The sequence below is a fragment of the Wyeomyia smithii genome, chromosome 3, assembly GCF_029784165.1.
Source record: "Wyeomyia smithii strain HCP4-BCI-WySm-NY-G18 chromosome 3, ASM2978416v1, whole genome shotgun sequence".
NCBI lineage: Eukaryota > Metazoa > Arthropoda > Insecta > Diptera > Culicidae > Wyeomyia > Wyeomyia smithii.
Genome location: NC_073696.1, coordinates 109,533,100 through 109,555,214, shown reverse-complemented (window position 1 = coordinate 109,555,214; position 22,115 = coordinate 109,533,100). Strand labels below are relative to the sequence as shown.

The following is a 22,115-nucleotide window of genomic DNA, read 5'->3' as shown; positions in this document are numbered from 1 at the left end:
AGAAGAATCTAAAGTGCAGTAAAGTAGTATTTACTTTCGCTTCTACTGAACTTTCAATTATTACATTGTTACAGATTTGTCGATTCTGCTGGCATAGGATCCGCACCGATGAAAACGAACTGTGTCCCGCATGCAGGAAGGCGTATCCGGAGAACCCGGCGGACTTCACGCCCCTGTCGCAGGAGCAGATTGCGGCCTTTAAGGCGGAGAAACGGCAGCGAGACCAGCAGCGGAAGGCGAAAATCTCTGAAAACCGGAAACATCTGGCTAACGTACGGGTGGTACAAAAGAACCTGGTATTCGTTGTCGGACTGCCGCCGAGATTGGCGGATCCAGAAGTGAGTATTAATTCGTTAGCAGATAAACAGGAGTGGATACCTCACTTGTGTATTAGAAATTTACGCATTCACTTCTCTGTACTGTTTCAACGTTCAATACTATATCATTTGTTTTGCATTTTACAGATTCTGAAAAAACACGAATACTTCGGCAAGTACGGCAAGATACATAAAGTTGTCATAAATCCTAGTTCAACGTACGCTGGAGTCCAGGTAACTAGACTAACGGCGTAAAGGAGGTAACTGACTTTCTCCCCTTTGTTTCTCTTTGCAAACCAACATACCGCACGGCACCGAAAATATATCTGCCACCGTCGGGGATAAACGCACTACAGGTCCCTTCTGCTTCGGCGTACGTCACGTACATCAACAACAACGACGCACTAAAAGCCATTCAAAGCGTCAACAACATCAATATGGACGGGCGGCTAATAAAGACGAGCTTAGGCACCACCAAGTACTGTAGTCACTTTATGAAGAACCAGACTTGTCCGAAACCGGATTGCATGTACCTGCATGAACTGGGTGACCAGGAGGCTAGCTTTACGAAGGAGGTAAGTGAAGTGTTATTAATTGGGGTTGGTTTATTCCTTCACATTGATCTCTTGCAGGAAATGCATCAAGGCAAGCATCAGGAGTATGAGAAACGACTTCACGACACGATGCAGGCGCAACTAGGTCTAACGGCAGTTAACGGGGTATCATCCGGAGGTACGGTGATGAACGGTCTCAACAACAGCACCGGTGGTGGTGTCGGTAATGGCAACGGCAATGGCGGAAACGGTACCGGAACCGGCACCACCACGAACGGTATTCTTGCAAACGGTACAAACGGCAGCGGTAAAACAGGTGATTCTAAACATATAAGCGACATAACCAATGGACCAATGCAAAGCAAAGAAGCTTGGCCAAGCTTGTCCACTTCGCCGATCGACGGTAGCACTCATGGCAATGGAGGCGGCGGTAGCAATAAGGAGAATAAAATTAACGGTAAAACAGGTGTGTGCGTGCTAGGCTTTCCCAACACCAGTTCCAAAAGAAGCAGCTCCCATTTCGTCCGTTTGGCAATATTCAAGACTACCCTTCCATCCCTGCATTGGATTCTCTATGTGACGTTTGCAAGTCGGAACAGTGCAAACCAAACATCTGCTTTAATCCTAACCTGTCTGTGATCTGTGTAAAATTGGTTAAAATCTTATTTTGTTCGCTTTACTCATTCATCTATAGTTATGAGGAAATTGTGATAATTTTATTCCTCGTCAAACGCAACATTTTTAGGGGTCTTCACATCGAGCTCGTATACGAATACCCAGCCGTAAACTGTGTATCTTCCATTACTTGTCAATGGAGGTGAGTATTTTTACGGCTGGGTATTTGTTTACGAGCTCGACATGAGTACCCATTTTGTAAAAGAACCAGGATGTGATTTTTTTCTGCTAATACAGCAAGACTTCGAAAGAGCAAAATCTGGACTAGAATACAATCACTTCAAGGTGATTGTGGCATCAATGATTCAGAATCTAATCCATCGGAACAACTTTTAGGTATCGCTTCATTTGGTTTTAATTTTTGAATATTGATTGACAGATTAAATGCTTCGAATCGAAGAGTGTTTCTATTGTATTGGAAGTTCCACAATGTTGCTCAGATTCGGTCCAATTAAGTGTCACTCTATTGAGATTTTTACTAACTTTTTGTCGAAAAAAAACATGACAGTAAAACGGAATTGTAGAGATATTCCTTTATTCAAATTTTTCGACAAAGTATGATCCTGCTTGAGTGGATATCATACGATTCTTACACTGATAGCTGCAAACATTTTTCATGTTCATAGGTCACACAATTCTGATCAAAACCTGAAAAAGCACCATTCCTGACTGAAGCCTAGTATTCCAATACTAACCTCCTTTTTTGCTTACATTGCTTGTGAATATGTGAATGTGAGTGTGTGATGAGTGGATCAGTTACTGTAAGTAGTTTTGATTTTGTACATACAATTTACTCTTCACATAACTTGAACTTGAGGAATAGAGTTGATGGAGTCAGTCGGAATAAATTGCTTTTCCTACCCATTTTCTTTCATAAAAATAGCTTAAAATGTTCAAATTATAAAATCAGGTTTGGAACTGTTATTTCGTAACTTTTAATTTCTTAACCCTAGATTATACCATTCGTTTAAAATGAAATATTTTTGATTGAAAAATCATGTTAAATTTTCTGTTGTATCAAAGTCATGTAGTTGGTTTGTATAGGATAGTTGCAAATAAGACAAGATATATAACTACAGAGGTAAAACCATTTTTCCAATTAGCATTTAATTTCAATCATTATTTTTCTTTTGGTTTTCGATTCATGTGCTCCGGTTTCAGGATAGACCATGAAATCTGTAACTCAATCTGGATGTTTCCGAGATCATCTTAATATTTCTTAAAGAGATCAAAATTATTCTAGCAATAACAAGCTTTATGGAGAAAGTACAATGCACAATTTGTTCCAGAAACTCAATTTACTTTTCGCAAAGAACCACCAGATTGGGATATTTTTTTTGTTGTACCAAGCGGTGCCGAAGTAACTTTATTTTGAGTTTTAATAAATGTTATTTCATTTGTGTTGCTCATGCATGATTATTGATGCATTGAAACCGTAATGCAGATATAATTTGTGAGTCAGGAAAATTAAAAAAACTAACGTTTATACGTCTGCATACAACTCTACCATTATTATTGTATTATGCTGTACTATAAGTTTTAGATTACTGCCGCCTCCATGTGATTAAGATTCTTGACGAACCATGACTCTTGGATAAAAAGACCAACTTTTGTGCTGTTAAGTCCATTGTTTGACCCTAAACATTATGTTCAAAAGCATACAACCAGTAGGTTTTGTTTCTAGAAATGGAATGTATGTGTGTCAGTTTACTATAAACACGTCCTCGTGTCTGTTGGTGATTGAGTAGCAACTTTTTTTTGGTGGGATTTACATCAGTCGCTTCGTCGTATTCCATATCACTAACATTTGCATCGATTGGCCATAAATGCAACTAAGTCGACTAACATTTCATGACTAACCACGTGCATAAAAAACTAACTTGACTTTATTATCAATCGATTTTGTTACAATTACAGTCGGAAGCAACAAGGAGAACGGTTCACGTAAACACGAAAAGTCTCGAACAAAAGGGGGTAGAAAACATCGTGGTACTCGAGACAGTGACCGCAATCGGGAACGGGACCGTGATCTCCACAATAAGGATCACGGAGGTAAAGACAGTCACAGTAAGCGCAATTCCAGTAGCAGTAGCAGCAGCAATAACCGAAGCAGCAGCAGCAATCACGTCAAAGATAGTACAATTTCTTCTGGTGCTAATAGCATAACGAATGGTGGCATTAGCAGCAGGAAAAACGTTGACGCTGTCGCAGCTAGTAGTGCATTTGGGGCAACTAGTACTGTTAGTACAACAGTGATCAGCAACGGTACCGGTAAATCGGTGAATAATGGCGTTAATGGTCACATAACTGGGGATGAAGACAGTGGCAAGGAAGTACAGAACAACGGTAAAGTTCTAAAACCGATGGACATTGGATGTGGCAGTCTAGCTACAAGCGATAAGCCAGCTACCCATCTAGATGACTTAGATGACGATGACGATGAGCTGGACTTTGAAGATCTGGACAATGATGCTCTATCGTCGGACAACGACGGCAAAACGGATACACCTTCGTTGAGGTGAGTGTTGTCATTCTTCCCCCATAAGTATGATTCCAATTAATTTCATTTTGCAGCAGCAGTGGTTCGTCGCGTGCCGGTGGAGATAGTGGAAGCACTTTAAGCGAAACGCCCAGTGGCAAGAGTTCCCCGACTGCATTCCCCGATCCTTTGTCGGTTGTGAACAATGTGATATCGACTGGAAATACGACAACGGCTATTGTCGCCGTCCCAGATGACGCTGTGCCTAACAGTGGTGCCATCGTGTCGACAGCCTCTACCGCCATTACCAATGGTATTAGTAGCAGTAGTAGCAGCAGCATCAGCAGCAGCAATTTTTCCTCCTCTTCGTCTGCTATAGCCTCCGATGACAAGAGTGCTAGCGACAGTACTGAACTCGTGATAGAGCCTTCATCTCCAGCGTCTCTGTTTGGCAGCAGCGGCAATGATGATAGCGGTATAACCACAACGATGACCATTACGACGTCGATAGCCAGTAAACAGCAACACCAACAGCAGCAACCGCCGTCACCACAAAATGGCATGAATAAGATCAATAGTCTGATTGATAGCAGCACCTCTCGGTTTGCAAAACTAGGCATTTTCGATGACAACAGCAGTTTCTTCTCACACAGCTCGTTCGTTCCGTACAGTAACTTCAACAAGCTTGATGGTGGTATGATTATTGTTGTTTTTAGTATGCGAGCTTTTAATATTGTTTAATATTCCAGTAGTCAACAGCCAACTAGATGGTATTCAACCATCCGGACTTACGTCCTCCCAGCTGCCGGATCTCCTCAGCGGTACAAATGATTCCAATGAGCAGCACACAAAAGAGATCCTCAAAAATTTGAACAACATTCAGCAGCAACAGCAGCAGCATAATTTGCTCAATAACGTGCATTTGCAGCAATTGAATGGTCTTGGTCTAGGTAATGGTGGTGTCGAAAACGGTACCACCGAAGATTGGGAGGCCGCGTTTAGTAAGTACGTGATGCGCAACAAACTAGACGTTGAACATCACGAGGAGCTGTTACGACTGCAGGAGTTGCAAAAGCGTAATATTATGAACAGTGGACTGAACGGGGCATCGCAATTCAATGGCTTTAATGGTAAGCGAATATGAAAATGGTACCCATGATTCAAAACTAATGTGTTTTGTTTCTCATAGGAGATTATGCAGATTACTTTCACAACACAAACGAACTTAACAGTAGGTTGTTGAGCCAGCAACAGTATGCTCATCAACGGTTACAGCAACAGCAGCAACCGCAACACACTGACATGAATCACATCTACGCGGGCAACATGTCAAAGTTTTTTGATTTCCATAAAAATCAACAGCAGCAAGCAGCACAACATCAACAACAACAGAATCAACCCTTTTTACTCAACGGACATTCGTCACTTACGGCACCGGATCCGATGAACATAGCTGGTATTTTGGAAAACAGCCGGCTAAGCTCTCACTTCCTAGAACAACACAGTAATGGTAAAGAGTGGATTTTTGTTAATGTTTGCGTTTTTATGACTTCTGTTTTCTCGGTACAGGTTTGCTAGGTTCTCAGCATGTACAAAAGCAGCGAATGCTAAACGGCCAGCTGAATGCTCATAGTATCCTGTTGAACGGGGCTAATCCACAGCATCAGCAGCAGTCGCAATCGCCGCAGCAGCCAAACAGTAGGTTACACAATCCTCAACAGCAGCCATTTTCGCAGCAGCAAAATCCTGTTGCTGATGATGACTTAGGTAATGTTGTTTTAGCTATTAATATGCAGTTAAGCGTAGCGAAAAAAAATTCATTTAAGAATATTTAAATTTGAGTTTCTAATAACTATTTTTTCATTTTTCTGTAGGTTTTGACCCGTTCATCGAGACACAGAAGGCGCTCGCAGAGCTCATCAACGACGAGATTAGCCAGCAGCAGATGCCGCAAAGTGCAACAACAACCGCACCTAATCACAGTAAATTACTAGAGAACGTTCAGCGGACTCGTATGCCTCCACCAGGCTTCAACCATATGAACGCATTTGGCTTTGGTGTTCCGAGGCCGCATGGTAGATACTAATCTTTTTGGAGAAGTAGTTTTAAAATTATAACCTTTATTATATTTCAGTGTCAAGCAGCAAAATTCTTCCCTTCATGAATCTAACAAACAACTCACAGCAACAGCAACAACAACCTCAACAACCGAGCTGGGGACAGCAGCTACAGCAGCAGCAGCAACAGTTTATGGGATTCCAGCAGAATGATCAGAGTCATTTGGCACAATCCCAACCGCCAAGTGGCAATAATAAAGCAGGTGAGTTCAACTACTATTCGAGATCTTATTATATAGCTTATTGATAAATATACATCAAACGCTCAGGTTACGGCAATAATTTCCCCGATTGGACTTCGTTTGATCCAGCAATCGTCTCGTTCCGTCAATTTTCTTTTATGAATGGTCCCAACCAACCTGGTGACGTTTTTCTCTCAGCCCAGCAAGCACCGAACCAGCTAAACCAGCAGGGAATGCAGCAACCAGGCCAAGGTAGGCTACCAGTCGTAGAAATGCCGTACTCACCGATTAAATAATCTGTATTTATAGCATTCGGGCATCACGGCATCAACTTGCCATCGAATCTAATGAGCCAGCCGCCGTCGAGCAACCCGCAAGCACAGGTAAAATATGACGACTTTTTTCTCCATCACCATCAGTTGCAACATCAGCAGCAGCAGCAACAACAGCAACTTCAACAGCAGCCGCAGCAGCAGCCACAGCAAGCTCATAGCAATATGAACGACTATTTTACAAAATTGAGCTATCGAATGTTGTCATCCTAAAGAAAGTCTTGCGAACTTTTGGGTGCATCTGTAGCACAAAATCTAAAAATCTACTTTTGCATACATGCCCCCGTAAACACAGAAGCATTCGCGCTATCATTACAGAGACTTGTTGTCAGAATTCACAGAAAATATAAACACGATATGCAATCTACTAGGGTATAACCGGAATAAATCAAATTTATGGAATGAATTTGCGGTCATTTTTGATGAGACTCGTCGTCTGCCTTATTAGGCTGGGTTAGCATTTCAATTGCAACCAACATTATCTATCGGCACAGTTAATTTGCATTTGGCAGGAAATGACTCCGTTGATAGATTTTTTGAAAATTTAATTTTGATTTTTTTTTGTTTTATATATGTCTCCATCTAGGGTGTTGAACCATGTTTAGTTGTTTTCGTCACTTGCATGAATAGCGAATGTCGCAACAGTTATTCATGTCACCATAGAGCTGATGGTGTGGATAATTTCTCGGGTTTTTCCAAAAATGATTTCGTTATTAGATTGGGCAAGACAACAAAAATTTTTGCTCCTATTATAATACTATAGTAAAAGCAAAAAGTGTTGTCTTGTTCTATCTTGTATGTATGATTTTGTTATTTCTATTAATTCAAATAAACTCAACTCCGCTCTACTTGAACGCTCTGGTTCAAACATAGATTTTTGCTGATACATTATTCGATCGTTGATCTCTTTACTATCTTAGACTAGAAAGTGATATTTTTTTTAGATACGTCAGTAAACAAGAGGACTCATCCCAGCTCTGAGGTGATTGAAACATTGGTCGTTTATAATCCACAGTTTACAGTTTATTGACTTTAACTCTAATGATTGTTTACATTCTGACAATTTATTCCTGTTTTTGCACAAAAAAATGTTCCTAAATATAACTCTTTACTTCAAAAATGCCATCAGCATTAGAGCTAAGGAAAAAGCTGCAAGGCATATAAACTTATGACTGAAACAAATGAATTGTCTGAATGTTTAAAAAATACCAATCCTTATGTTTTACTTTACTTTTTAGTGGCAAGGGATCGCATTTGAACTGATTTTTCTGTGGCGCATTATCGTATTGAACTGAGCAATTTGAAACCCACAAATAGTTATTTTTTAATAACACGAACATTTATTTGAACATTGCAGTTAACATATAATTTATACAATTTAAAATTAGTTTGTTGGTAGAACATATACGCCTAAACATGTGCTAATGTACAAAAAATGGAATCATATTTTTTTGTACATGGATTTCATGCACAAGAACAAAACATTCAGCCGAAAACTGTGAGAAAATATTGTACATTTATTGTATGATTCAGAACATGCGGCTGGCACGGAATAAAATATGTGACTTCTGTAGTTTGCAACGCTAAGTACAGCTTTCCTGTGTCCTCTTTCCCGAGTCCGTCCTGCACACATTGTCGTGGCATAATATTCCTTCTTTCTATCTCTATAGCTCTATCTTCGTTTGTGTTCGGTTCCATTTTAGGTCAACTTTTCCCACGTCAATGGCAACTGGCTCAACAGCGAACAGAACGCCTTCATGAGTAACCTTCCAACCGGTGCTAGCTTTGGAGTTGCCGGTTTCGACAAGTACAGCATTCCGATGCCACCGGGATTTCAAGCAGCAGCCGCAGCGGCAGCAGTAGCAGCAGCTGTTGCCGGCAAACAAAAAGCGGAGTGCATTAACTAAATCGACAGGGTCGTCGTTTCGGTTGCTATTTTGGTTGAACGGGTCGCCACGGGGGCGTCGATAATAGTTGAGGGCGAATTTTATTATTTACTTTCTTTACATCTGTGATCCTAGATATTCGTTAATAATGCTTTATTTCAAAGAAAATTTCAGTATATAGCCAACAGTAACTTAAAAAGGTTAGATGTGTGTATACTACGAATAGTAACTTTTCTAAATTTAAAACTAAAATTTGAAACTTAAGCGCAATCGTTTCATATTCGTGATTATATGGGCCCTACTCTCGCAATCACATCACTCACCAGAGCGATTTTCGCAGTCAGTGTTCCTTACTGTCAACTAGCTGACTAGAGTTTCTAAGTGACTATGAGAATGATTATGAGCAAATTTGTTTCATCCTAGTTGAGGTGAATGTGAGAACAGGGCCCTAAATACCTATCGGGAAGCTACGCTTGCAGCTATTTTGAATCAATTATTTTTCTCGTTTTCAAGATTCTTGGATTCCGATAATATGATTCTTGGATTGGATCCGAATCGGTCTTCCGGTTCATCGATCGATGAATTCAAACTTACTACCGTTATGGTACTCACCGACTAGTTCGAAATTATCTGGTTTCCACACCCTTTCATCAATAACATTCAACCTGTTGAATAGTATCTGATCGAAAGCATCGAAGTTGTAAAAGTCATTGAAGATTCTTCGTCAAATATTTCTTTATGTAATTCCAATTCACTTACACAATGGCCATTTAAAGCAGAATTTGTTATAATATAATAGGATTGTTGAATGGATGCGGCTTTTTAGCTTTCACGAAAAGGCTGACTTGTAAAATATATCGTTCAAGTAGGTTTTACTTCTTAAAATCACTTGGCATTTTGTTGCAGTTATTTGGGACCTCTCATCATTTAACGATAGCCGCATGAGGCTGCGTTTCGAAATGACCTAATCTAATTCATTGTCCTACATTTGTTTTAAACTTTATACACTCTATTTAAATTTTTACTTCTAAATAAATAATTTGCATAGAAAAATATGCAAATCCAGCAACATAAATTAAACTAGCAAATTTAATCAACCAACAACTTAGTGCTCCGAACAATATGACAAACATGAACCAAAACAAGACATCTACTACTTCTAAACATATATAATAACGAACGATCGCCGAATAGTAAAAGAAAAGGGAACGGCTCGTAAAAGATCATTCAGCTATATTGATTATGGTTATTATCATTATTATTGTCATTATTATTAATTATTAAAAATAGATCCAACACAAAAACACACATTTATCCAACAAGGGAAATCAAAAGATATAAATATAACGTCAGCTTATTCCTATCCTCGGTAGCTAAGATACCATCGCTTAAACAGGAAGGGTGTAAAATTCTCCCATCCAGATCAGATTTACAATATCTGGGTCATGCTGCGTTCGCTATTACAGTTGTAACGAAAAAAAAATCCTATACAGAATAATGATGACGATCAATCAGATAAAATAATGTTGTTGCTAATTGCTGTGAATAAACCTGTACGCAGACATAAATGAAGTGATATGTGAGAGCACAGCTGCAAAATAAACCATGAAAAACATTTGCTAATGTCAAAGGAGTTGCTTGGTAAGAGTTTGGTAACGAAGAAACCAGTATGATATGTGAATGACGATATAAAAATAAAAGCTGTAAAAGAATTATTATGAAAACATCGTGAAACATGTGGATATACTAAAAAAAAAGGAAACCTAAACTCATTCGTAATATCACAGCATTATGTTTGTTCGAAAGTATAGGAAGTATTTTCCAATCTGTGCAAATCAATTCTTCGTACGAAAGTCGAATAAGATCGAATGATCTTATGATGTTCATTCAGTCGGTTTATCGGATTTCCATTTTATTTTGTTTGTTTCCCATGTCATGTTAAAAAACCTAAATTAATCCACCTAGCGGTCAGACCCAGCCTTTCTCATTCAAACTTTTATTTGTAAAAATAGTTTTACATGAACGCTTCAATCCAATAAATGTATATTCACTCTTTAGGTTCTAAAATATTGTTGTTGTAATCTATACATATAAAAATGTAGTCCGGTCTGTCAGTCTGTTTGATCCATATAGGCTCGAAAACTACCGAACCGATCGACGTGAAAATTTGTATGTAAGGGTTTTTGGTCCCGATTAAAGTTCCTATGATAGTTTGAGACCCCTCCCTCTTCTGTAAGACAGGGGTCCAATACAACTGAAACATACATTTCTGCACAACTCAAGAACAAACCAAGCAAATGAAACCGAATTTGGCATGTGGATGTTTTCAAGGGTAATAAATATGTCCATAATGGTTCGACGCCCCTTCCTCTTATGGAAGCACATGTTTCTGCACAAATTTCTGCACATCTCGTGAACTAATCAACTAAATGGAACCATATTTGGCAGGTGAATGTTTTTAGTGGTAACAAATATGTTCCATAATCGACTTCAGGCAACATTTTGGATTGTAAGATGGCAACTTCCGCTTTCTGGAAAACAGCCAAAAATGGACTATTTCCACCCAATATCATAATATCCGGATAAAGAAAGATACACAGTAGCTAAATTCGACCACAGATACAACTTTGAATTCTAAGATGGCGACTTCCGGTTTCGGAAAAAACAGCGACAAACGACCAAATACCACCTAATATGGGTATTTTCGGAATCGTAATGATGCACTGGAACCACAAATCGACTTCAGACACCATTATGAATTGTAGGATGGCAACTTGTGGTTTCTGGAAAACAGCCAAAAATGGCTGATTTCCATCTAACATGAGTATCTCCGGATCTATAATGATACACAGCAGCTGAAATCGACCACAGACCCCATTTTGGATTCCAGGTTGGCGACTTCCGGTTCCTGGAAAACAGCCGAAAATGATCGAATTACACCCAATATGGGTGTTTCTCCAACCAGAATGACGCTCAGAGGCCAGAAATTATTTTAAATACCATTTTGAAATCCAAGATGGCGACTTCCGGTTTATGAAAAACAGCCTAAAATAACCAAATACCATCCAATATGAGTATCTCTGGAACCAGAATGATGCAATGAGCTAACAATTGACCTCAGGCACCATTTTGAATCGCTAAATGGCAACTTATAGGAAACAGTCGAAAATGATCAAATAATACTCAACATGGATATTTCCGTAATCGAGATGATGTATAGAAACCAAACATTGACCCTTGACACCATTTTGAATTTAAAGACGACCACTGTTATTTTCTGGAAAACAACCATAATAACTAAATACCTCCCAATATGAGTATTTCCGGTGTCAGATTGATGCCAGAAAATTTGCTGAAAATGACCGAATATCACCCAATATAAATATATTCAGAATTAGGGCGCCAAAAGCCAAAAGTCGAAGATTTTGTCATTTCGATAAAACCAATCATTTCAAACGATTTGTCTTTTGACTTTGATCATATCCTATGGCCGATTCGTCGTGCATTTGCAGACTTTAAACATATCGCAAGGAATCAATGAATTTGGTACGTCCAAATAGTACAAAACCACATTTCAATTATGTTGAGACCACATATATCAATCATAGCAGGTTTAGTTTTAAATAGCATTTGAATTTCTTTTCTTTCCATAACTTTTGAGCCACATATCAAATTGTTATGAAGTTTGTTATTTGTAAGTTTGAGAGATGGCTTGTTTGTATGACACTAGTTATGTTCAAATAAGTCGTGTAATCTTTGAAGTAATAGACTTTCGTTGTTTTATAAACAATTTAATACATAACGGTGGCTTAAGTTCACTTATAATCAAATGAAATGGGAACGTATAAGGAAGCCAAACTTTGAAACCACGTGTTCAATCATAATTCATCAGTTAACCCTTAACTAGCCCGCTCATCTGATAATAATATTGATCAAATCGGTTGTGTAGTTTCTGAGATAATGAAGTTCCGTGATTTTCACATTTCGGTACTTTACAGACGAAGTTACAGTCCGATTACGGTAAAATTCAATAGGGTGTTACGAGGCAGCTAGACTTATTAGTTGACACTAATTTTGTAGAAATCGGGTCAGCCATCACTGAGAAAAGTGAGTGAGCTCAAGCAGTCTTCGGAATATGTTCCTTTTCATAGCTGGATTTCACATTTTTTAACATAACAGGAAAAGTAATAGTCTGATTGCAAAACAAATCAATTGGATCTTATGGGGCAACTAGACCATTTGACACTGATTTTATGAAAATCGGTCCAGCCATCTCTGAGAAACATGAGTGAGATTAAGTAGTCTTCAAAACACGCTTCGTGTTATAACTTTTGAACCACAAGTTCAATCTTTATGAAATTCAAAAGTTAAGGGTATTTCAGGTAGCCCGTTCATTTGAAATCAATTTTGTTCAAATCGGTTGTGTAGTTTTCGAGATAATGATGTTTCATGATTTTTACATTTTGAACCATAACCTCTAAACTAAAAATCCGATTACAGTGAAATTTGATAGGGTCTTATGGGACAACGAGTCCTTTCATTTGCAATTTATTTCATGAAAATTGGTCCAGCCATCTCCGAGAAAAGTGAGTGAGAATAAAAATCTGCACGTACACACACACGCATACACACACACATACACACACACATACATACAGAAAATGCTCAGCTCGTCGAGCTGAGTCGAGTGATATATGCCATTCGGCTTTTTGGAGCACTTTTATACTTTCGGTTTTGCAAGTGATTGCGATACCTTTCTAGGAGAAAGGCAAAAATCCATTCAATTTTTTGCTCTCCATGGAATTGCTTTCTTGAGTTGCATGCTGTTGGTATACATGAGTTATAAAACGTTTTGAATATAAGTTTTTTTTGTATTAACCCCACTGCGACCAGCAATTTTTGATCATTTCTGCCATTGTCCGAACGTTTTTTATCCTCTCATCCTCTTCATCGACCTTATCATCTCCTCAAACAAGTTATTCGAAGGTATAACGTGTTATTGGTGCTTAAAATTTACGAAGGTCAGTATGGAAAGAAGTTTTCTGCCGCTCATGGCAAGTCCGTCCCAATTGCATTTTTATCAATTTTGAGTTTATTTATGGAATCAATTTCTTTTTATATCTACTTTCGATAAAACAAATATTATTGAATACTTCGTTCTGAGGAACTATGAAAAAAATAGCAAGTCGGTTTGTCCCATAGCAAAAGTGATCGCAAGTCGGTCCCTTTGAAAAAACCTTTGCTATTTAACCCCGCAGCCAATAACGATTATGAAAAACGTGATATTTACCACAACTTATGGTCTTCAGGATTAGAATTGGATGTACCAAGTGATATTCGATAGGAGCAGAGCCGGATTTACGATTGTGGGGGCCCGGGGCCCAGTTTACAGTGGGGGCCCCAGAATAAAACAAACCCGTTTTTTTATCGTACGAGTTAAAAACACTTATTTCTCATTGAGAAGTTACCAAAAATTTGCTAGAATTTTTTCTTACGAGTTTTTTTTGCAGAGAACTTATTGATTGAATAATCAACATTCAGCTCCTTCAGTATATTGTACTCTCAACTTAACAATGCTAAGTTTGACAGCCTTTCACTCTTCATAGTCGTACGCAACCTATTTTCAATCAGTTTCATCTTCGATAAAGACCTTTCTCCAGTTGCGTTCGAGATCATTAGGCTCAAATAAATAAATGTATGCAACTGCTCGAAATCCGGAATTTTTTTCTTGATATCTGAAAAATAAAAACCTACCGCAATTCGAAAAAAATGCGATCCGCAAGCAAAAATTTGCACACAATTTGAGAAAGACTGCGCAAATATAAGGCTACGCTGGCAATAATCTACAGAACCTAGGAAAAAACTACACACTTCTGCAGGTCAATAAAATCTGCACACGGACTCTGAAAATCTGCATTTTGCAACGCAAATCTAGTATCCCTGATTCGGACAGGTAAACTTATTTTCGGAATCAACAGCAATGTATTAAAAAAACTTGTGGATTATCTTCTTTCCTGCTTGATTTCCCATGCGCGCTGGTTCGATTCAAATGGTGTGTTAATGTGTGTCATTCCAAGAGAATCGAAGGTGAAATCTTATGGATGTGGTTGTGATATTGGCGCTCGCGAAAAAATAACACTGAAGGAAAGTTTCAGATTGAAATGGTCTGTTCAAATTTTCTTACTGTAAATTGAACTTTTGATTGAATCTCATTTTTGATAGAGAAAAGAACTTTTTCTCGTTTTGTGGGGGCCCCAAAAATGTGGGGGCCCGGGGCCCGGGCCCCCTGGGCCCCCCCTTAAATTCGGCTCTGGATAGGAGGTTTGATTGAATTTTACGCGTTCTACATCGTGTGGCTCTAGCTGATAGTACAAAGTTTTCAGCTGTTGTTTGTTGACAGTGAACGCTTTAGGTGTGTCACTGTATTGTTAGTTAAAGCATTCTTTAGTAAATACTACTTTTCGTATTTTATCCGTATTTTATGTAAACATTTATTTAAGAATTTAAATATTGCCGTGAATTTCGTTTTGAAGAATTACCAAATACTTTGGTACGCTGCTTAGCTGTTTTTTAACGGAACAAACATTTTCCTAAGCTAGGTGTTCTTTCATATTTGCTTCTGTCCGCCGTCACGAACGTGCGACCGCTCTCAGGGAAATTTAGAACAAGTTCCTACACCTGAACTGATTTTGAATTTATCAGTAGTATCAAATGTAAAAACAAAATCTTATTTTATTTTGAGCGGCACAGTTGGTACATTGTGTTATGCTTCTCACGAAAAACTTGTTTAATGAAGCACGAGAGAAGGTCATTTATGAATTGACCAGTGTAGATTCATTCTGAACGCAAGCTATAACACCGCCATCGATTTGCAGTAGTTTGTTTTTCATCACCGGCCGTAGCTGGCTATGGGACTGACTTGCTATCATTCTGGCTGCGTACCGTAAAAGTAATCGCATGTGAGTCCCAGCTTATGATTTTTAACAAATTTTAATCAAATTTCGCAAAAAAAGCAAATGGGACGGACATGCTATGAGCGGCAGTTTTTGTGTGGTTTCTTCATTAAAAATAAGCATTTCGTTGAGCAGCGTCACGGTTTCTAGAGAACTACTAGTTTAACTAGGTTTTGAACATCGTTAGTTTGGATCGAAGCTGACCAGGCTGATTGGAAAGCTTGTAGCTGAAGAAAACGCGCCGCCTGCCATCTCAATCTCAAGCTTGAAAACATATTTGAAGATTGCAACCAAACCATTCATCTGAAACAAGATACGCAAATGATTGAGAAGAATCCTGTGGGCAAGTCGAATATCAACGCAATTATGTCAAGGAGTGTTCTTACCAGACGCATATCTGTACTTACTTTACCTACTTTATTGGCCGACGGACCATTACCGGTCTAGGGCCGAACGAATTAAAGATGACCCGCTTCTTCTATCTTGGGCAGCCGTTCTTCAGTCACCTCGTACACCAGCGGATTGTGCATCTTCTTCCACCGCGCACTCCTCTCCCACACACATCCATGTCACGAACGTCATTCCCATACATTTTGCTTGAAGCCAATTTTCTCTGGCTCTCTGGCTCAATTTTACGTCAAAAGGCTGTCAGTGCTTTCGAAACAGCCGAATAAGCTTCGTTCATGCAAGATCAGCTGTTGCTGCAAGTGGTGTGTAGAAATCTAAAAAGCGAAGAATGTTTTTTTTTTTGTTTCGTTCGTTCTCTAGATGTTGTGCAGGACATAAATAGTTTCAACACGTTCTGGATCATAAATTCAATAATCATATTGATATGTATTCATTAAAACTTTCCACGCGAAAAAAATGTGCAACAGCCTATGCGGCACAATGAACGGAGCTTAAGATCATATCATTAACAGTAGCGCCATCATCATCGGCGGCGGCTTCAGGCCACAGTCGCCGTGACATGGGTCTGCTCCCACACGGCCTCTTCCTGGCTCTTTGCTGAAGTTAGTTTTGGCGGCTCTTGCGTCTGGCATTCTGGCTACATGTCCAGCCCACTGAGGCCTGCCACGCTGTATAACCTTCACTATATCAGCATGTTTGTATACTTGGTCCATCTAACGTTACGAACACGACTGATGTCTCGCCAGCTTTCCGCACGCATGATTTCAATCCCTCCAGCGTCATTCGACTCAGCTTAATTAGTATCGTCGGGGAACCGTGTTCCAGCATGATGTCACAGCTCGTTTTTTTCACTGAGTCGTATGCCGCCTTGAAATCCACAAACAGATGGTAAGTCTGCAAGTCATACTCCCGAAACTTAGATAGGGCATATGAGGTCTTCCAACCAGCCGTTCGGCACTCGTTCATCCGCCCAGATCCTAAGTATGGTCTGATGAATCGCATAGTACAGTTGCTCGCTTCCCGCTTTTAGAAGTTCGGCCAGGATACTATCCTTCTCAGCGACCTTGCCGTCGGCTCCCTTATCGCCTTTTTGACCTCCTCCTGTATTAATGGCTCCACAGCTTGTTCGTCACTCACAATCCTCATCCTGTTCATCCTTCGCTCTTCCTGCCCCTCACCGTTCAATAGCTCCTGAAAAAGCTCCTTCCACCTGGCTGCAACCGTCGGCTTATCCGTAAGCAGGGAAATTTCTACTTCGGTCTCTGTTAATTATTCTATAGAAACCCCACGCATCGTTCCTAGCAAAATTGTCATGTGCGCTGACGAGCACCTGCTCCTCATGCTCGCGTTTCTTCCGACGATGGACTCTATTTTCTGCAGCTATTGTCTCCCTGTATCTCTCTTTGTTCTGACGCGTAGCCGCAGTGAGCATGCGGCTCCTGGCACGGTTCTTCTCATCCGTCGCTCTCTGGCACTCGGCATCAAACCAGCCGTTAAGCCTGTATCAGACTAACCGTTGCAGCGGTCAACCGCTACCGATCCGTTCTTTTTCGACCAATCAGAACACAGCGGTCGACCGTCGCTTGTTGTTGTTGCAAAGAATATAATTATATCTATTTTTGCCGCCAACCGTTCCCAACGGTTGGCGACTGCTGTTATTGTCATGGCGAAGGCAAACGTGCCTCTTCACACCTACACAAATTCACATTTAGAGACATGTCAAATAAAAATGTGTGCTTCTCTTTTTGGCACACACGACAGCCAGTCAAAACATTGATAGCACCGGCAACGCTGGTTGGCGATGTCAATTTTCGACCAACGCACGCTGGCAAAAATGAACCCAAATTCCCACTAATTAAAAGCCGTTGTACTGGATACCTTAAATGTAGCATTTCTTATGTAAAGTTGGCAAATAAATCGATAGGTGATATTGAACAAATAAGCTAAATATGCTTACGTACTCTTATGGAATCGTTTAGCATTTTATATTTAGTAAAATTAGCTAGATTTATCCTGAACTTTGTAAAACAAACCATTTTTCACAACGCTTCCATATCCATCTCAAAACGCTCAATTATTCATCTCACGACGCCATCACACTGTTATTCATGAATGAAACACGTTATCAATAATGAACGTAGTCGCAGCCCGTCGTAGTAGTTATTTAGATATTCGCTGCAGTTTTTTACGTGCAAAATAGGTAACCTAGGTAACCACTACAGTGCTGTAGATTTATGTCAATTATGTCGGAATAATTCAACATTTTCAGTATGATTTTTTCGTATTAACAGAAACTGATTTGGCAACTCTTGATTTTCTTCAACGCAGTGAAAACAGATGAGAATACATACACTTGAAATTTGGGAATTGTAGAAATTCATCTCATATATTTCTGCTAATTCAAGCTTGTTTTAGGAAATTTGAGGTGAACATTTCAAAGATTAATGTATTCTTAGTGTAGTGAGTGATTTTGTTTAGTGATTAAAATAAAATATGGTCCGCTAGTGAGGAAAAAGACTTTGGTTGGAGTGCTTTTAAGTGAGTTTTTGAGGGTTATACTTTATGAGGAATCTAAAGTGAACTAAGAAAAATCCATTCCATGTATTAGCAGGTTGGTTAAAGAAGAAAACATGCGTATTTTCCTGTTTTAAATTGTGTTTACATGTTGAATGAGATGAATATACGTGCTGAGATGAATAATGGAACAGTTCCCCTATACAAAGTTTTAACTGGAACGTTTTGCTTTAAAAAGGTTGTCGTGAACTTTTTGCCGAGTTTTTGTGCAGTTCAGATAGATTTGTACAATGCATTTGCGCAATGCTTCTTGTACTGACGCCATTTTAAACAAAACTGAGCATGCATAAACAAAATAAAAAATACTGTTCTAAAGAGGAGAGAGAAGGCTTTTATTGACATACTCATTGACATATATTGACATATTCATTCCTCTCTGAGCGTGTTTGTTGTTGACTATAATGAGTCAAACAAATTTCCAGTTGCCAAACCCAGCTGGTCTCGAGGTACGATGCTGACCTAACAAGCCGGTCGTCGTAGGTTCGAGTCTCGACTCGGGAGAGACTGTTAGTGTCAGTAGGATCGTAGCGCTACTAGCCCCGCAATTGCCCTGTACATTAAACAGTTGGCTGCGTAGCCTGTGTATAATAAACAAAAGGTCGAATTCCGGTACGGAATGTAGCACCAAGGCTTTGCTTTTTTATGGAGAAAAACTTGAGGAGCGTGTTGTAAATCAGCTAATTAATAAACTGTATTCAGCATTTTATTCCACCTAGCTTTGTTTTCAAACAAATATTCATATCACAAATACGACGCAGACTTTCTTCTCAGATTACATATTTTCCCAGATCCTTATTGTCAAAACACGGATTTTAAAATGGCGGATGCCAACACGGAATGATTGTCATTTTTTTTTACGTTGAGAATCAGCAGGCTGCCGAAAGCGAATTAGAGGATGTGAGCTCGTCATTGGTAGGATTGGTAGGTTCACTAGGGGCACCAAAATTTACTGGGATGATTAAAAAGCTATAATCACAGACAAGAGACATAACGTTCGGATGACACCAGTACTTCACGATAGTAACACTAGCCCCATCTGCTGCCTTGTTCGCGCTGCGTCTTGTATTCCGACATCGCACATGCATGTGTCACATTGGGAACCATAAAATGTATATGAGATTCCCGCGGATGATAATCCAACGATAGTCCATATAGTCGTAACTATATCCCAAACTAGTTGTTAGGCACGTTTTATGTTAGGCGACATCCATAAAGTACGTCACGCAAAATTTGATTGAATTTTACTCCCCCTCCTTGTCACACATTGACAAATTACATTTACAAATTAAACAATGGAACAGATTTTTGACGGAAATAGTACAAATGAACAGGATTTTTGCAGCTCCCAGTACAGATAAAAATAGGCAACACTGCGTCAGATTTATTTAAAGATTCAGAACTTTCGCTGATGCCTTGGAGCAACTAGTTTATGAAGAATTTCCCATGCTGTTATTGTGAGTGTCTAATTAGCCTTAGTTTGAATACAGTAAGGTCGCTTTTTACGCGGGTTGCTTTCCTCCATTACTCAAAAACGGTACAAGATATCGACCTCATTTCAATCACGTTTTCCGTTTTAGGCCACGAGTAATCATATATCAGTTTTCAAAAAAATTCCCAATTTTTTGTGTAAATACTCAAAATTTAAAATATTGAACTTTGGTTTCTAGATTGGCCACTATCAGACTTGGTAAAAGCACCGCTCCGAGCCGCTCAATGACATCGCCAAATTATAGGCACCCATCACCACGAGCGTATTATCTTTTCATGCGACATTCGCAGCAAGCCCCAGCTCGGCGCAAGAGCTAAGAAGCTACGAATGCAGTGCCGTAACCTTTCGTTCGTCACCGGGAGGCACATTGAACGTTTTATCTTTTTCGTTCTGTTTTGAACCGCCAGTGCGTCAGGTCGGCTGGACTGAGGCCGCTCGCGCACGGCATTTGATGTTTACTCTGCTGCAGTGCTGCTATGGATTGATGAGCAGGGAGGGATGATGGCTGAGTGTTTGCTTGTGTAGTTGAACATGATTTTGCATTGCCGTTATTCGTTTTGATGTAATTCTAATTTGATGTGGCTTCTAATAAATGGTAAACTAGTCTTGCTCTTGCAATCCGCCAACTTGGATGATGCGTGGTTTGTACTTTTTAGTAAACAAGTATACGATGTAACAATGATTTCCGCTAGTGTCAACATCCTACAGCTTACAGTACCGACACTGATTTAACCAAAATAATATTATCATTTCAACAGCGTGATATTTACTCGCATGAAAAAATAAATCTATTGATTTATAACAATGAATGCAATACGGGTGATATCATTTACCTTCGTTACGGATCGTTAGCTTACTGCATTTCGTCTATGCTATTTGTAATCAAGATTATGCTTTCATAAATCAAAAGCTGTTGTTATAAACGTTAGTCAATTTGATGATATTTGAGATTTGATAAATTAACAGTTTTAGCGATATAAGTAGATTAGCGTTGTTTTTTTTTTGCATTACATTGACTGAGCCGGTAACATTGTGATGGCAAACATGTGTTTTTCAATTCGGCTATTAGCTTATGTGCAAGTTGCTTGGAAGCACTTTTCTCTTCCGTTTAAGCCTTCAATTCATTTTCGTTACTGAGCCCAGGGTGAATATTATTATAATTTGATTAGTATGAAAAAATTTTATCTTATCAAAGAATATTCATTAATGGAGATTAAATTTAAAAAAAATAGAACCGTTTATTTATTTTTTTTTTCTATTTTCGCTTGTCAAGAACAGCTAGATTGAGATAAAAAAGAGTGTGAATGTGCCGACATAAATATTTAGAAATGGTCTAATGGTCGATGTCGATGTTTATCATATCAACCACTTTCAGTTTATTTAAGTTCATTTATCTCGGAGATGTCCGAACGGATTTATACGCAACATATTTAGTTTTAAAGGTATAGCTGCCTTCATATTCAAATAAACTTTATCGTAATCGGTCACCAGATTCCGAAATAAGTTCCAGAATAATTATGAAGGAAACATGAAGCCGCTAAAACATCTTGATACCCTTTTTATATGTCTCTTATTGGTAATTATATAAGCGTTGCGGCTAGATAAGCTGCGGATCAGAGAAAGCGACTAAGATTTATTCAGAAGCAACCCATCCATGCGACGGGTACGGTGACCGTCAAAATAGTGGAAATTCAATAATAATAAGTTGAACCAAAATCAATCTTTTTGCATCATTGAATTGACTACGCAACATATAACGCAAAATGCTGAATCAAAGTTGGTATTTCTTGGTAGAATAGTCAACAAAATCCGAAATCGGAGAAAAATAACAACTCGAGATAATCAAGCTATCCTCTCCGCATAATCGAACCCCGGAAAATCGAGCCTCCGGATAATTGTGCCTCCAGATAATCGAGTCCGATCTGTATTGCAATATGTGTATGTAAATTGGATTTAAAATTTCTTTTAAGGTTTTTCGAAAAATCCGTGGGTGGCAAAATAACTAACGAATTTGTTATGTCCCTCAAATGTATTTAAATAACTTTATTTCTTCGAAAATACAGGACATATTTGCATTTTTTTACGAAAACCACCCTTCTGTTCAACATAAGCAGCATATTCAACTAGTAAATGAAATAAAATGTAATAA

At 39.0% G+C, this 22,115-nt stretch overlaps 1 protein-coding gene across 6 annotated transcripts in view; it reads left to right on the top strand.

Moving 5' to 3' along the window:
• The window catches only part of LOC129726540 (uncharacterized protein DDB_G0283357), a 40,463-nt gene extending 30,187 nt beyond the window's left edge, over window positions 1–10,276 (top strand). For 2 of the 6 annotated variants that reach the window (XM_055683374.1, XM_055683375.1), the window contains exons 3-16: window positions 75–338; window positions 465–551; window positions 674–892; window positions 950–1,337; window positions 3,464–4,064; window positions 4,121–4,719; window positions 4,775–5,155; window positions 5,215–5,535; window positions 5,595–5,792; window positions 5,900–6,100; window positions 6,160–6,345; window positions 6,412–6,576; window positions 6,634–6,707; window positions 8,360–10,276. In XM_055683374.1, the coding sequence (XP_055539349.1) occupies window positions 75–338; window positions 465–551; window positions 674–892; window positions 950–1,337; window positions 3,464–4,064; window positions 4,121–4,719; window positions 4,775–5,155; window positions 5,215–5,535; window positions 5,595–5,792; window positions 5,900–6,100; window positions 6,160–6,345; window positions 6,412–6,576; window positions 6,634–6,707; window positions 8,360–8,563 (3,888 nt within the window). In that variant the 3' untranslated portion in view covers window positions 8,564–10,276. The remainder of the gene's footprint in view (window positions 1–74; window positions 339–464; window positions 552–673; window positions 893–949; window positions 1,338–3,463; window positions 4,065–4,120; window positions 4,720–4,774; window positions 5,156–5,214; window positions 5,536–5,594; window positions 5,793–5,899; window positions 6,101–6,159; window positions 6,346–6,411; window positions 6,577–6,633; window positions 6,708–8,359) is intronic. The other 4 variants (XM_055683379.1, XM_055683378.1, XM_055683377.1 and 1 more) reach the window with 4 other exon arrangements.
• Window positions 10,277–22,115: the final 11,839 nt, after the last annotated feature.